At 35.5% G+C, this 16,268-nt stretch overlaps 1 protein-coding gene across 1 annotated transcript in view; it reads right to left on the bottom strand.

Moving 5' to 3' along the window:
- Positions 1 to 10,856: 10,856 nt before the first annotated feature.
- The window catches only part of LOC115423244 (phosphatidylinositol 4,5-bisphosphate 3-kinase catalytic subunit gamma isoform), a 30,331-nt gene continuing 24,919 nt past the window's right edge, over positions 10,857 to 16,268 (bottom strand). The window contains exons 10-12 of the mRNA XM_030140021.1: positions 13,337 to 13,448; positions 12,060 to 12,217; positions 10,857 to 11,975 (exon numbers count right to left, since the gene is read on the bottom strand). Of these exons, the coding sequence (XP_029995881.1) occupies positions 11,718 to 11,975; positions 12,060 to 12,217; positions 13,337 to 13,448 (528 nt within the window). The 3' untranslated portion in view covers positions 10,857 to 11,717. The remainder of the gene's footprint in view (positions 11,976 to 12,059; positions 12,218 to 13,336; positions 13,449 to 16,268) is intronic.

The raw sequence follows: 16,268 nt of genomic DNA, 5'->3' as shown, positions 1-16,268 counted from the left end.
TTTGAAAGCGAAAATAAACAGCTGAAAGCTAGTGCTGCCCTCTTCTTTTCATACTACACATGCTTTTACCTCACTTTCAAGTGTACAGATTTCTTCTTATTTCAAGGTCTAAGTAGGTCTAAGAGGAGGAGAAGAGAGCACCAGAAATGGACCATATTGCTATTCTCTTGATAAAGGATTTGCTGTTTTCAAATTTTCTTTTTTGTTTTTGAGCCTGTAAAATCTATATTTTGTAAATACTGGGAATAATAAAAAATCACAAGAGATTAGAAGCAAGACAAATGGAGTTGTGTTCCCTTACATCTGGAGGATTTATTTTAGAGTTCATTTAGATCAGCATGTTGAAACTGTGCTATAAATTTATATCCTCCTGAGACCCAGGAGAAAAAAAAGGTTTTGGCTTTTTATATTCAATAATTGCCTTGATGGGAAACAGCAGAATTTAACAGCTTTTTCAGGTACATTTATTTTATGGAAGGTCCTTTCCTTTGCAGCACCTTTTTTTTTTTTTAACTAAAGCTGTGAAACTCTTGTCCACTAGTCCACTACAAGGGACATAAAATGCATTGCTGGGTTTCAGGAGGATATACAGTAGTAAGGCCATTGGGGCCTGAAGGTCAAAGCTCCAGAAATCCAGTAGCCAAAACAAAGTGGAGAAAAATCCTATTCAAAGAATATACCCTTGGCATGATCAAAGCCTGCCCCCTAGTGAAAGAAATGGATTTATTCATGCATACTTGCATCGGACATGCCTTCATGAATTGGGTGACATTGCTGTGCCTCAGCTCATAAAATCTGCATGAACTGAACAAAGTATCAGAGAAGTATTCATGAGGCTGGTAACACTCTATCCAACTCAAGAGACAGGGTTTTAACTCCAGCTAATAACGAATATAGTTACACAATCAGGCCAGTTTCCCTCAAAACCTGCCATCAGTTTCTCAGTTCACAAACACTAAACTGAATATGTTTGATAACACTGGGTTACAAGCAAATGTTTTTTGCAAGTTGTCTAGGTTTTTTCAACTGAATTAGGACCATTTTGCACCACTAAATCCAAAAATGACATCTGTTTTTCTCAATCAGGTCAGGTTTTTTTTTTGTTAATTTGATTTTGAAAAATTTGATCTTCTCACAAAATTGATTACATTTTTGTGACTTTATCAGTTGATTTTTTATATAGTTCTCACCCAAAATAGGTTTTAAGAGAAAAAAAATCATTTTCTAACAGGATTCCTGTTAGGTACAATGGTGTATTCACCGCAGATGTAGCAGAATACGTCAGGCTTATTTTTGCAAGATCTTCTAGCCGAAGCCATTTCATTCACCTGTAATATTAAAAAAAAACATTAATCATAAATTGGCAAAAGTAAATCTTCAGAACTCGTTTATTGCAAGAAATATGAAAGAATTTTGTATCATATGATGTGAAAATGCCCATAAATGTAAGCAACAATGTTAAAAAGCCAATATGTAGCATAGTTGAGAAAGTTGACCTGATTGAGCAAAATTAATGTGATTTTTGGATTCAGCACACCAAAATTATCCTAAATCAGCTCAAAAAACTTAAACAATTAATTTGTTGTTGACCAGTGTAATTAATCATTTTCGACAACATGTTTTAAAATAAGAGCCACTGAGCATTAGATCATAAAAAGGCCCTAAAGTCACATTTCTTAAGTAATGATTTGTGTAACAGCAGTAAGACAGCACATTTACTTTAGTTTGCATGGGAGTCAGGTCCTCACTGCTAGAGTTTTTTTTTTTTTTTTGACAGTCAAAGGGTAGAGTTTATAAAACCTAAAAAAAAAAAAAAAAAGAGCACAGAGGAGGTGCAGAAGTTTAATTGCATCAGATATCACCAGAAATATAATAATGCTGAATAGCTGTCACTGAATTATCACCCAATTTCCATGAAGGAATAGATCTACTGAAGACAAACTCCAAATAGGTGGAAAGCTAAGTGTGTCTGTGGAGATTCTAAATAGTCACATGTCCACTATCAGACTGCAGTTGAAGAGCCCATTTTTCCAGCTCAGTTGACATAAATGTCCATGATGCTGAAATCAGATCATTAAATCTGCTGTGAATGGTTAAAACACTAATCAGCTCTCTATTCCAAGAGAAAAAAAAGCTTTCTACTAGTGCCAAGAATGACACTGATGGGAGTGAATCATCAATCACTCATGTTAATAAGAGCTAAAAATGCTAAAGTTGAGCATTTATGCTACCTTTATATACAGTGGGGATTATGGTAAATACTAATTACGAACTCAAAAATTGCACATGAACACCTCATGTCGTATTTTCCACTGGGAAACTGGGAAAAAAAATTGATACAGGAGTTGCAGAGGTGAAAATAACCTTTGAACTTTGGCAGACAGCAATGAGGGATTAATTGTGAATGATAAACACTGCTTTAATTAACATTCTGCTGCTGATAGCTGATGATTTTGTACATTTCTAGAATACAAAATTTACAAATAATAATTTTACACCAAAAACAAAAAGGAGTTTGCATGTTCTCCCCATATGTGTGGATTACTCCAGCTTCCAAAGACATGCATTAGTAAGTTAATTGTTTAAGCTAAATTGACCATAATTGTGAATGTGAGAGTGATTGCTTGTTTGTCTCTATATATGTCAGTGTATACATGTCCCTACGGCCCTCTCAAGGATAAAGTCCAGAAGATGAAAATGAAATAAATGAAAAAAAATATTGCAGCAGATGAATTAACTAAACGCTTTTACCCAAGTGAAGGCCATGATAAATTGTGCGTTATTCCGCTATGACAACAAAAACTTTTGAAAGGGTCATCTTCCAGATAGGACATGAAGGCAGCATTAGTAGGAGGGTGGAGGGTGCTGATTTTGTGTGGGTTAATCACTACAGGCGACCCCCTTTCACATCCCCCTCCCACAGACTCCAGTCCATTGTTGCCTTTTTTCAACAGGTCATATGGACTGAGAATGATGGCGTGCAGTGTCATGATTGGTTAGACACGGGTCACCGCAGCTCGGAGTTCCGTCACTATGGCGGCACATACATATTAAATTACAGAACATATATTGAATAAGCAGAAATTCAGAGGCAAGGACAGTCTGTGAAAAAGAAAAAAAATTCATTGCTGAAAATAAGCTTAAGTTACTGCATGGTTCAATGTATGTTGTACTATAAAACAGCAAAAACATGGCTGTGACAAATACACTGAGGGCTCTTCATATCGATCCACCTCTGCCTGGTATTGATTGCAAACCTAAAACAAGAAAAGCACTCAGAGAGCGCAGACCTCCGCCAAGACAGGTCTGCCCCTCCCCCCCCGATCACCACCAAAATTTAATCATTTCTTCCTTGTGCCAGTATCAACATTTCCTGAAAATTTCATGAAAATCCATCCATAACTTTTTGAGTTATCTTGCTAAAAAACAAACAAACAAACACGCACACACACAAAGCAAAGTGATCACAATACCTCCTGGTGGAGGTAATAAGACTCCTTCATTTCCTTAGAAGATGAGGAGAAATTTCTTGTTGCAAGTAAGTACCGGGCTGGTCAGCATGTTCTGAAATCTTCCTTAAATTCACAACATTATCTTTACAAAAGCATTTTCCCTATCTCTGCAGCACTAAATGTAAAAACAAAGATATTGTTCAGCCCAGAACTGGTTTATTATAGAAAATATCCTTTGAATGATCCACAGTAAACACATAGTTTGCAAAATAAGACCTTTTTTTTTGTCTGTTCTTATTGTAACTTGTTCATGATGATTATCTTGGTGAACTGCTGCACAGTTTTGAATGTTATTGTTCCTGTGAGTAATGAGTTGTCCTTCATATTCACACATATACACATTGCTGCACTGTAAAAAATGACAGTAGAATCAACACCAAAAAGCTGTAAAATTGCAACATAAAAAAACTGTAAGTGACAGTACAATGCAAAGTTGTTTATTTGAAAAGATTTTTGTGTTAACGATTGAATTAAATATAGCTGTAGTTTTTACAGGAAGAGTATGTGAACAAAACCAGATTTGCATGTAGAAATGATGTATTTCTATTGTTTTTAGAAAATAAAACTGTAAATTGAAAAACAATGTGGTCCGTTTAAATTGCAAAACCATAATGTTGAAATAACTGCATATTTGCTTTATATATATATATGTATGTGTGTGTGTGTGTGTGTGTGTGTGTATATATATATACACACACACATATACATATATTTATATATATATATATATATATATATATGTATATATGTATGTATGTATGTATGTATATGTATATATATATACACACACATATATATACACATATATATACATATATATATATATATATATATATATATATATATATATATATATATATATATATATATATACACACACACACACATATATATACACATATATATACATATATATATATATATATATATATATATATAGATAGATATATATATAGATATATATATAGATATATATACACACACACACACACACACACAAAAGTTATTTAAAAAAAGTTAACATTTAACAATGTACCATTTTAAACTTGTAAACTAATGGGTTGGTGGAGTTGGTAGTGTGGCTTGTCCAATAACCAAAGGGTTGGTGGTTCGAATCCTGGCTCTGACTTTCCATGTGTCAAAGTGTCTATGGAAGACACTGAACCCTAAACTGCTCCCAGATGGACCTGGTGGATTTGGAAAGTGTTTTGGACACCATGAAGGTGTAGAAAATGTGCTAAATAAGTGCAGTCCATTTAAATCCAGTGTTAAATCTACATTTTTAAAATGTTAAATCTACATGTTACTCCGTAAATATGTTTACAGTTGGATGTGTTTTTTACAGTATTGTTCTGAAAATCACAGCTGCCAGTTTTTTTCCATAAAAACAACTTGATTTTTTTTACAGTGTGTTTTGAATGTGTGGCTAAATATTTTGACTGAAACATTTACTGTTTCTTCCTTTGTTATTCATATAGCAGGGTGTCATTATACACATAACTGCCTAAGTAACATTTTTTTCAGATCATACCCACTGATGAAAAAACAATCAGCAGTGTTAATGACGTAGATATCGTAATTTGGCCAAAAATAGGACTTAAGCAATTATGCTATGAGGCTACGGATATGAACATTTTCAAGGACGTGTGAAGTGTAATCATCCCATGTTTTACCATGACAACCCCTATAGCCTCATTAGAGGATAAAACAGCAGCATCTGAGGAATCCTATTAATGAGATTATGTGAGATTAAATTTACATTTACCATTTTTACCATTTACATTATTATTTCATATGCAAGTTGGTTTCAAAGTTTTGCCCATACATTTTAAAATACACTAGAGTGAGAAGTCTCCCATTATGAAATGAGACATTTAATTATGATTCTTTGCATGTGACTTTGTGAAAATGAGATAACATTCTTAACAGTGCAGCAATTTAGAATCTGAACATAAAGAAAATATCCTGTAGTGTTTTCATTTGCTTCATTTTTTGTTATGAAAAGATATTTTATTGAATTTTGATTTAAAAAATGAACAAACAACAAAAATTTACAACACAGAATAAACAAGGCAGCATTATATCAACAGTATTGGTATTCATTAATACAAATTATGTCCACACATAAAGCAAACAATGTATAGTTGAAACTAGGCAAGAAACATACATAAACTAAAAACAACTCCAGAGCACAATACTGCCAAAGCAAACCTTAACACTTACTGAACATATTGCCTTAATAAAGGCAGAGGCAGCTGCTCATCTTTCAGACAGGGGAAGCTCATTGTCGGCTTACATCAAAAAATTGTCACGTTATTTAAACATAAATTCAGCCCTCTGTTCCTTTTTAAGAAAATGGTCAGTGACCTTATCGTAAAGTAGGCGTCTTTTCCAGGGACTTGACCAGTATCCTCTCAATGTCCAACAGAGCTAGGCTGCTTAGACGGCCTTGGCCCATTGTGTTGCGGGTGTGAGCCTTTTTAAACAAGAGAAGCTCCTTTCTACACCTGCCAAAGTAGCTCCAATTGTTGCCACCAGTGACAACAGTATGATTGATTTAACTATCTACAAAACAATATTAAACTCGAACAAGAAATGATTAAATTATGTTGCTGAAACAAGAAAATGTTGAAATTATGTTAAATTGAAACAAGGAAGTATAATGAGTATGTTTTATTTACAGTGCAAGAAATGAACGAGTAATTTCATAGTGGTTTCTCTCTTGATTTCACAGCAGAATGTGCGACGGTATTAAACTGAACTCTGTCAAGTGAAGGAGTAGATCTCAAAATAGCTGTCAGTCAAATAGGATTCAGCCTTTCGACTGATCCTCCAATCAGCACGTGGAGGCTCAGCATCCAGCCCGACCAAGGTCCACCCACAGCTCCATTCACCCCCAGAGACACTGAGCATCTGGGGGCGGGACAACATCATGGCATTCATCCAATTACCGTCCAGTTTTGAGGCAATGATAAAAACTGTTCCACTCAGTCCCATTGAAGTGCATGGACGCTGAGATTCTACAGGCAAATGCACTGAGCAGAGATCGTATGAGAAAACAGCGCAACAGGAATGTATGAGAAGTGAACAACATTGAGTCTGTTGATCTGTGATAAAGCTGATTCTGAACAAACTCGTCTGTGAGATGTATGTGTTCTAACACATTTGTAGTCAATAAAATGTCAACACAACCGTACATATTTAACCATTTGATTTTCATAATTTTAGGGGAAGGTGAGCTTCCCTTGCAGTCTATGAGAAATCGCCTCTGAATAAAGGCCAGAAAGTCCCTCCAGGCCATTAAATATGATTCTTTGCAATTATGTAAATTTAGCTATCATTAGTTCAAATGACGCATTCTCTGTCATTAAGTTAACCCATTCCTTATATTCAACTTGGATTAACTTGGATTTTCTAGTGATGAAGGATCACTCTGGCAGCCAATGTAAAACCTGTACACAGGTTTACCTGAGAAAAAAAAAAGGATTAAAGTCATTCTGTAGATCTGTCTGTCTATTAGTCTTAAAAGTCTCCTAACTTTTAACCAGCAAATCTGTTCATAATGAAAAAATAGCTGGTTGGAGCCCTAAAGAAAGTACAGTGCTTCAATGCATAATCATGAAGTCACAAAGAGGAGACAAGTCTTTTTGGACACCATCATTTGTCAAGTTGAATAAGAAGAATTTGAAGAAAACTTCCTTTTGTGTATCTGAGATGTAACACATGAATTGTGTTTTTTCCAGGTTTATTAGGGTGGACTCATCCAGCAAATTATTGTTATGAATTTTTTTTTTTTTTTTTTTTTTTTTTTCCATTGGTCTGCCCGGAACCTACAATTTAGTGTAATAATCATTTAGTTTTTAATTCAAATGAATTATGTTAATATATTATATTGCATAGAAATTCTCCAACTGTCCAGCATGTGAACACCCACACTCAAGCTGAATGAAATCATGTCATGCACAACATGTACTATTCAACACACTGTTATATGATACTTCAACATATGAAGCAAGAGAAAGGATTCATTTCTGCTTTGATGTAATAGTCAGAACACAATACACTTTCAGCAGGCAGACTATTATTTCTCAGTGGCTCTTGTAGCCTGCATGAACAGCACATGCAAAATCAAAATGATGCATTAATCAGGTTCTTTGTGGAAAGCAAGAAAAAGCCTACATATAGGTAAAATAAAATAAAAAATCCATTCTTCATTTTGTGAATGTTCTGCCATGCAGCACTCTAGCTACATATTAAAAAGATTTGTAATTGTGTTTGTATAATTTGAGACCATTTGACAGGTTTTGAGATGGTCTGCTTCCTGTTTATGAATTTGTTTTAGTTTAATTTAGTTTAACTGTTGGACTGTGGGTTGGCACCTCAAACTAAAAGATATTGTCTTAATTTATTCCAAAAGAGCATCCTCAGACCTGTTGTACTTACAGAAGCAGGTGTTAAGCACTATTTAATATACATTCAAAAGCCTAACCACCCATCCCCTCACAGCTCATTAAATGCATGTTTCTATATGTATATTGTGGTTTGAACAGGCTACTACTATATATTTTACCTGAGGCTTTTTTCCCCTTATGGGCTATTTTTAAAAGAGGTTATATGTAGTAGTATTTACACTTTGAAATCCAAAAATGACCCAAAAAAAATTATCATTAGAGTGTTGAGAATAAAGAGTAGAGTATGCAAAAATACAGGAAATTAATATTATTCTGGTCTGGGGGTGGGGGTGGGGGGGCGACCTATGTGACCACTAGAGGGAGTAGTAAGTTACTCCAACATGCTGAGGGAACCAAGCAGGACCTTTGACCATAGTGTCAAAATGTGATGAGATGAGATGTGAACCACTAAAAAAACTACTTTTACAGTCAAAAAAAGTGACAGTGATAAAAGCAGCACTGTTGTTTTTACCACTATACACAGTTCTAAATTACAAGAATGGAGTTTGGGCTACAATTACAGCATTTCTTCTACATGGCTGAGTTTGATTGTGAAGCTTATGAGAATATAAAATTATTATATGATGTTATTATCTTTGCTAAGTTGGCTGTTTTTGATCCACAGTGCATACAAAACTGTGACAGTTCTGACCTTATTTGGACGATTTCAAACAGATATTTTGTGCAGCTATTGACAACACAAACTGTAAAGAAAATGAAGGGAATTTGTGGTTTTACTGTGGCTGTTTTCCATCTAAAAGCTGAGTTAAGCCAACAAAGCTATGATGTAAACTATCAGCTGACACACAAAAATTATTAGACATAATGTTATTTTCAGTGACTGTCAAAGTAACCAGCTATGAGTTTTACTTTGAAGAAGAAAACCTGATAATTCCATAATACAGATGTGTGTAAACAATGAGTTTTATACTTTATTCAGTGAGTGACATAGTCTGTGGATACATAGTATTGATTCTTTGGTGGTTCTGAATGTTCTGGTACATGACTTCTGTCTGCTGTTGAGCGTTTAGAGTACAGGAGTCAAACATGCGGCCTGGGGGCCAAATTGGGCCCGCCAAAGGGTCCAATCTGGCCCCTGGGATGAATTTGTAAAATGCAAAAATTACACTTAAGATATTAACAATCAAGGATGTTAAAATCATTTTAGGTCATTTCAGTCTAAAGTGGATCAGACCAGTAAAATACTATCATAATAACCTATAAATAATGAAAACTGTAAATTTGTCTCTTTGTTTCAGTGTAAAAAAAGTAAAATTACACAAAAATGCTTACATTTACAGTCTAGCCTTGAACAAAAAATGTGAATATCTGAAATGTCTTAAGAGAAGTATGTGGAATTTTAATAATATTTGTCCTGTTATTTAATGTTTTATGTATTTGTAGATCCACTGTGATCTCTAAGTTGTGATTCACATGTATAAATGAAAAACTAAGGTGTAATATTGTTAACATTGCACTTATTTTACTAAAAAATTTTCAGGTTGCTCGTATTTGTTCATGTTATGTTCAGGTACAATTCGTAGATGTAAACATTTTCATTACGGAATTTACTTTTTTCACTCAAAAATTCTTATCCTATTATTTATATTATTTTACTGGTCCGGCCCACTTTAGATCATATTAGGCTGCATGTGGCCCCTGAACTAAAATGAGTTTGACAGCCCTGGTTTAGAGTATCTATTCTACATAGAATCTCTTTAATAAGCAAACTCATAAGGATATAGATATTACCATTAACCCTTAATCGAAGAATTTATGAACTACAAAAGCAGACCTCAGAGCAGATCAACCCCGCCCCCCGATCACCACCAAAATGTAATCATTTTTTCCTTGTGCCAGTATCAACTTTTCCTGAAAATTTCATCCAAATCCGTTCATAACTTTTTGAGTTATCTTGCTAACAGACAAACAAATAGACAAACACAAACGCCGATGAAAACATACACTCCACCATTCCTGGCAGAGGTAATGATCTTTTCAGCTAAATAATCAGACAGTAAGAGGGGGTGAAGGAGAAGACTCTACAAAAATAAAGCAAATGGCTAAAAAAAAAAAAAACACTGAGTGAATTGGCTCACGTTATTTTAATTTACTCTGCATTCAATGGTGTGCCCCAAGGCCTAATCACTGGCCCCTTCATTATCCCCATACTCACAATCAGTGACGTGCAGTCAGAGGAGGCAGGGGAGGCAGAGCCTCCCTTGTCAATCTTGAAAAGAAACAAAACTTGACTATAAAATATAATAAATGTTGATAGTTGTCAGCTGGTATGTCCTATAAACTCATTTTCCGTTCAAATCCAATATTGTTATTATTATTTTTTTTGTCAATTAGAATAGCAGAATTTCCGCATGCTCCGTTCAAATATAGGGAGGAGATGCGTTGTGAGGCAGCGCTGTGCTGTGCCTCCAGGAGAACTGTCTACTCCCCTCATGAACTCTGCTGGTACCCGATGAAAATATTATGTCGCTGTCCCACTGTATATCGCAGTTAAAATCCTTTCAAACACTGATTATATGCTCTATCCTTCCATAATCTGCATAACGTATGGAATGTATTTCTGTAATGTGTTTAGGCTCGCAGATTAATCATAAAACCGCAGTGAAAAAGTCACTAGGGGAGGCAAACAGTACCCCTGCCTCATGATAGATGGCGCCAGTGAGTCCACAGATTCATGCGCTGATAATCTTCTCCGTTCTTTTTTATACACTTTAATTCACCAGGACTGGCGCATGGATTTCATGTACAAATAAAGGTAAGACCATAAACTTTTTTTTATTTTTAGTTTGAAATGACTCTTTTTGAAGGTTTCCTGTTGAGTTCCTGCCAGTCTACCTATGCTGACTTGATGCAGAGCCCATATACCCAGGCCGTTCCTTTTGCTCACTCTCTCTATTCCAGTTTGTCAGGCCACCATATATTTGCAGATCTGGCTCTGAAAGAGTCAGTGCCTCCCCAGCCATGAACCCCACTGCACGTCACTGCTCACAATGCTGCACCCTTCACTCAACATTTTCTCCTCTTATGCTTCCTCCCTCCACTACAATAAGCAGATAGACAAAGACGTTAATCTTCCCCTACATTTATCTAAATGGGCCACATCATATTTCTTTTCCCACACACACGTTCTCACATAGTTGTCAGCTCACCTTTGTTACCTTGACAACTTTGGCAGATTCAGAAGAGATTTTTCTGTTATTCTATAATTTTATGCGCTGTGCACTAAAATTCACATTTCCTGCTGTCATTCATGGTGTAATGGTTGGTGCACATGAAACACATCTAATATGAAAAAATGTTCTCACTTTTAGCTTGCCATACATGTTCACTCTGTTACTTAATGTTCTTTGCACAAGTTACTACTCTAGTGACCACAGTGACAGAAAACAATACATTATTAAACTCTAGAAAAGCACTCAGAGAGCGTAGACCTCAACCAAGGCAGATCAAACCGCCCCCCTCGATCACCACCAAAATTTAATCATTTGTTCCTTGTGCCAGTATCAACATTTCCTGAAAATTTCATCCAAATTCATCGATAACTTTTCAAGTTACTTCGAACACGGACAGACAAACAAACAAACAAACCAACGCTGGCAAAAACATAACCTCCTTGGTGGAGGTAATTAAAAAGCTAATGAAAGATGAACACATTAACACAGATTTTTCATCTTTTCCACATCTGCAGTTGCATTATTGGTAACAGTGGTTAGAAATACATTATTCTGACAGACTACTTGATGCCTGCCACCATGTGGATCCACCAGTTGGCCTGAACAGTCCAGCCGTGCTGCTCACAGACTGAGATCTGCTCAAGGAAGTGCCTCTGGGCCTCTGCTTCATTCTTCTCTTCCTGGAGCGCCTCCCGCAGGTAGCGCATGTCCTCTGCAGCACTCAGCTCTGGGATACCCGTCAGCAACATGAGGGAGAAGAGGGTGACGAGCAAACGGGAGTGGGAGCGCAGGGAGAGGTATGCCTGGATGCAGGTGTCCTGATGAAGAAAAGACATAATGAAAGACATTAAAACCATTACAAATGTTCAAAGTCTACAGACATATTTAACAGCTTATCTCACTCTGAAGCGCTGAAAATACAGGCTGTTTCGACCTTTGACCCTCCCCATGACATACAGGAAGTCAGGTGTGAGGACAAATGGGACTCGTTCCCTGCTCACACCAAGGAAGTGCTTCCTGTTCCCCAGGATGTGGCCAAAATCAATGTGAAACAGGTTTCCTGAAAGAAAACATTCAAATTTACTGTACTATATTCATAAACATTTCTAGTTCAAACTTGTTTTAACACAAAATCCTTGTTTTTTACGCCACACATGACTGATGCAGACAAAATTTTGTCCCTAATAACGTAGAATCAGGTCAGTGTAACCCAGTGGTTCCCAGCCTTTTTCTGTTGGCCCCCTTCTGGAGGACAAAAAATCTCCAGGCCCCCCTCAACCCCAACAACAATGTAACAGTGGTGCAATTATAACGTTTATTATAAGAAGCATCAATATTGTAAAAATACTTTTTGCTTTTTCTTGAATAATTTGTTGTACAAATTAAAAATAATTTAGATTTTTGCTTGAATAATACAAATAAACTCAACAAGACTACTCCCTGAGACAATATTTTTCCAAATAAAAATAGGAAATGTGCAATTATCTTACAACTAAAGTTACTTTTTTTTAGAACATCAAACACATTTTCGTAACAATGATGAACATTTGAACAATATCAGTGGCTGCAATGAGCCCATTTACATTGCACATCTCAGAACATTAAAGTGCAAACTGTACAAACAAAAACAGAAACATGCCACGTTTTTCTTTTCCAGTCCAATCCTTGTCCATTCTCCAAACCTAAACTCTTTGTCTAGTCTAGTGACGGATGACCATGGCAGTAGATTTGTTTGTTGTACGTCCCTAAAATGAGTCCAGGGTACTCCAACGCTACATAAACGTTAGTTCCACCTGCAATATGTTCTGACTCCCCTAGTTTGAGAAACACTGGTATAACCCAAAGCAGAGGTACAAATGATCCTTTCATGTTGGTGAAAAGATAATTGTTTATTTGTTTCAGTCAGTTTTTTTTTTTTTAAAATATTATTAACAATAATGACAAATGCTTGCCTCTGAAATGTGAGGATTTGCCCAATTATCTGCCATTTTTTGTGATTATGATTATAGACTCTGAAGACATATTGAGCACCAGGAGATTACTGTTGTATAGCATATATTCATTATTTTTTTCCTTTTATAGAAGTAATCATTAATCAAGTATTAAAACAACCAGTACATTAAGCATTTAGAGGAATAATTAATAGTTGCCTGTCTAAAAGAGAATGTACGTTACATACCTTGGTCTGTAATCATGATGTTGTCATTATGTCGATCTCCTATACCCAATACATATGTGGCCACGCAATAACCAGCGCAGGACTTCACAAACTTCTCCACAGTCTGGTAGTGCTGCAGATGGATTAAAAAGATATCATTACTGTAGTCTAGAAACTCAAATACACATTTTTCCAGAAAATTTAAATGCAGGGTTAAAATTAGTTGACTGCTTTTTTGTGTTTTTTTTTTATTCTTATTTTTATTTTTTTAGCATCAATGGGGAAACGATCCATCATTAACCTTTGTTGCATATTGTAATTCAATTAGTGTGAGAGGAAATGAAACTTCTGTGTCTTGCCTACTCTGTAACATCCTGACTTTGGTTACTTACAAACATTTTCAGACAGATGGGGTGAGTTAAATATGTAACTGAAACGTGTAATTACTGCTCACTGATCAGACTCTGGCAGATGCAATATAAACACGACACTAATGAGTCACCTGTTTTTCCACACCGAAGCTCGGAAAAGTAGCTTCATTCTTGGTTTTTCCATAAAGGCATGAATTGTCAGGTTCATCTATAATTAGATTTAATCCTTTTAATTTGGACTGAGAGGCTGCTGGGTGAAGATGTGTATTTTTCAAGTCTGGCATTTATTCCCTGTGATTGCGAGTCCTGCAACTTTAACAACATAATGAATTAAATAAAATAAAAATGACAAAATAACATTTTGGAGACTAAACAGTTGAGTTGAGAAAAAGATCAACATCCAATAAACGGTCTAATGTAAATGTTTTGAAGAATCATTGCCTGTTCCTGCCTAGAGGATGTGGTGAGCATGTATACTGACCAAAAGTTAATTTCAAATTAAATTTAAAAATTAATTTTCTCTTCTATTTACACCCCAGTGAATACATGCCACTGACTTGACTTCTTCCCCGGAGTTTCTGTGCTTTATTGTATCACAAGTTCTCGCAGGATCATCACAGGTTTTCCCTGCATCATCTCTGGACCTGCTGCTGTAGTCCTGCCTCTCTCCTGCCTTCATCGTCATCACTCACTTATCCATATAGTTATGATTGTGTTTATTAAATAGTTCTATAGATGGTAGAGGCTCTATTATTTGTACAAACTGTTGTAATAGTAGTATATCCACTGTTAGAACTTGTATTTGTAGTAGTAGTGTTAACAGTCACGGACCTTTGTTCTGGTTTTTGGTAATTATACTAACACCAGCTGATCTACTTTTGACAGTTCTAGTTCAGTTATCTGTGCATCAACTGCATCCATGTGTCTCCCCGTACTCCCCCCCTTCTCCCCCTCTCCCCCAGTCTCTCTATCTCTATCACTCTCTCTTTTCTCCTCCTTTACTCTCTCTCTTTAACCCCAACTGGTCCTGGCAGCTGTCCATCCTTCAGGTGTCTGGGTCTGCTCCTGGTTTCTGCTGTTAAAGGGGAGTTTTTCCTTCCACTGTCACCAGTCACAAGTGTTTGCTCCTGGAGGATTCTGTTGGGTTTCTGCAAATTGGCTTAGAGTCTGGTTTTGACCAACTTGATATGTAAAGTGTCATGAGATAACTTTTGTTATGATGTGGCGCTATATAAATAAAATTTGATTGACTGATTGAAAAATAAAAACACACCATGTACAGTATTTGTGCAACTTGAGACTCATGACCCAAAATGAGCTCCTGATGTCTTATAATTGTTAGACATGATTAATTCTCTTGGCTTATAAACAAACTTTGTGTCTGTCTTTGCAAGTGAGCACTTGCTCAGTGGTCTAGTGATTCCACCCACAACACAGGTGTGTCATGTCCAAACGCGGCTCAAACAGCATTAACAGTATTCAGGCCCTCCTTATACTGGGGACAATAAAAGGACACTTCAAAATGTCACATTTCGTCAGATGTCACCATGCTACAGATGTCGCAAATCATGAGGGAATGGTTCTGGATAATATCCCATAGCTCTGTGTGACTCTAAAAGAGGAGTGGAATAACATTCCACAGCCACAGTTGACAATATTGTCAATTCGATGAGAAGATGATGTGTTGCTCTATGGCAGGGGTGTCAAACTCATTTTAGTTCAGGGGCCACATTCAGCTAAATTAGATCTGCAGTGGGCAGTAAAATAATAACATAATAATAAATAAATAAATAAATGTATATATGTATGTGTGTGTGTGTGTGTGTATGTATATATATATATATATATATATATATATATATATATATATATATATATATATATATATATATATATACATATACATATATACATATATATATACACACACACACACACACACACACATATATATATATATATATATATATATATATATATATATATATATATATATATATATATATATATATATATATATATAAAATGTCAACTCCAAACTTTTCTCTATCTTTTAGAGTGAAAAAAGTAAATTTACATTATGAAAAGGTTTACATCTACAAACTATCTTTTCAAAAGATGGGAATAACATGAAAAAACTGAAAAAAATAAGTGTAATTTTAACAATATTATGCTTCAGTTTATCCTTTACACATGTACATTATAACTTACAGATCACAGTGGATCTACAAATACACAAAACATTTAATAGCAGGCAGAATATTGTTAAAATTGTACTTACTTCTCTAAAGACATTTCAGGTTGTTCATATTTGTTCAGGTTATTCATATTTTTTGCGAAATTATACTTTGTTTTAGTGTAAAGACATAAAATATTTACATTTACAAGGAGAAAAATTTGGAGTTGTCGTTATTTATATGTTATTATGATAGTATTTGACTGGTCCTGCCCACTTGAGATTGAATTGGTCTGAATGTGGAACCTGAACTAAAAGGATTGTTAATATTTTAGTGTAATTTTGCATTTCACAAATTCATCTCAAGGGCCGGACTGGACCCTTTGGCGGGCCGGATTTGGCCCCT

The sequence above is a fragment of the Sphaeramia orbicularis genome, chromosome 7, assembly GCF_902148855.1.
Source record: "Sphaeramia orbicularis chromosome 7, fSphaOr1.1, whole genome shotgun sequence".
Lineage (NCBI taxonomy): Eukaryota > Metazoa > Chordata > Actinopteri > Kurtiformes > Apogonidae > Sphaeramia > Sphaeramia orbicularis.
Note: the sequence above shows the minus strand (reverse complement) of the source record. Positions and strands in the feature narration are given on the sequence as shown.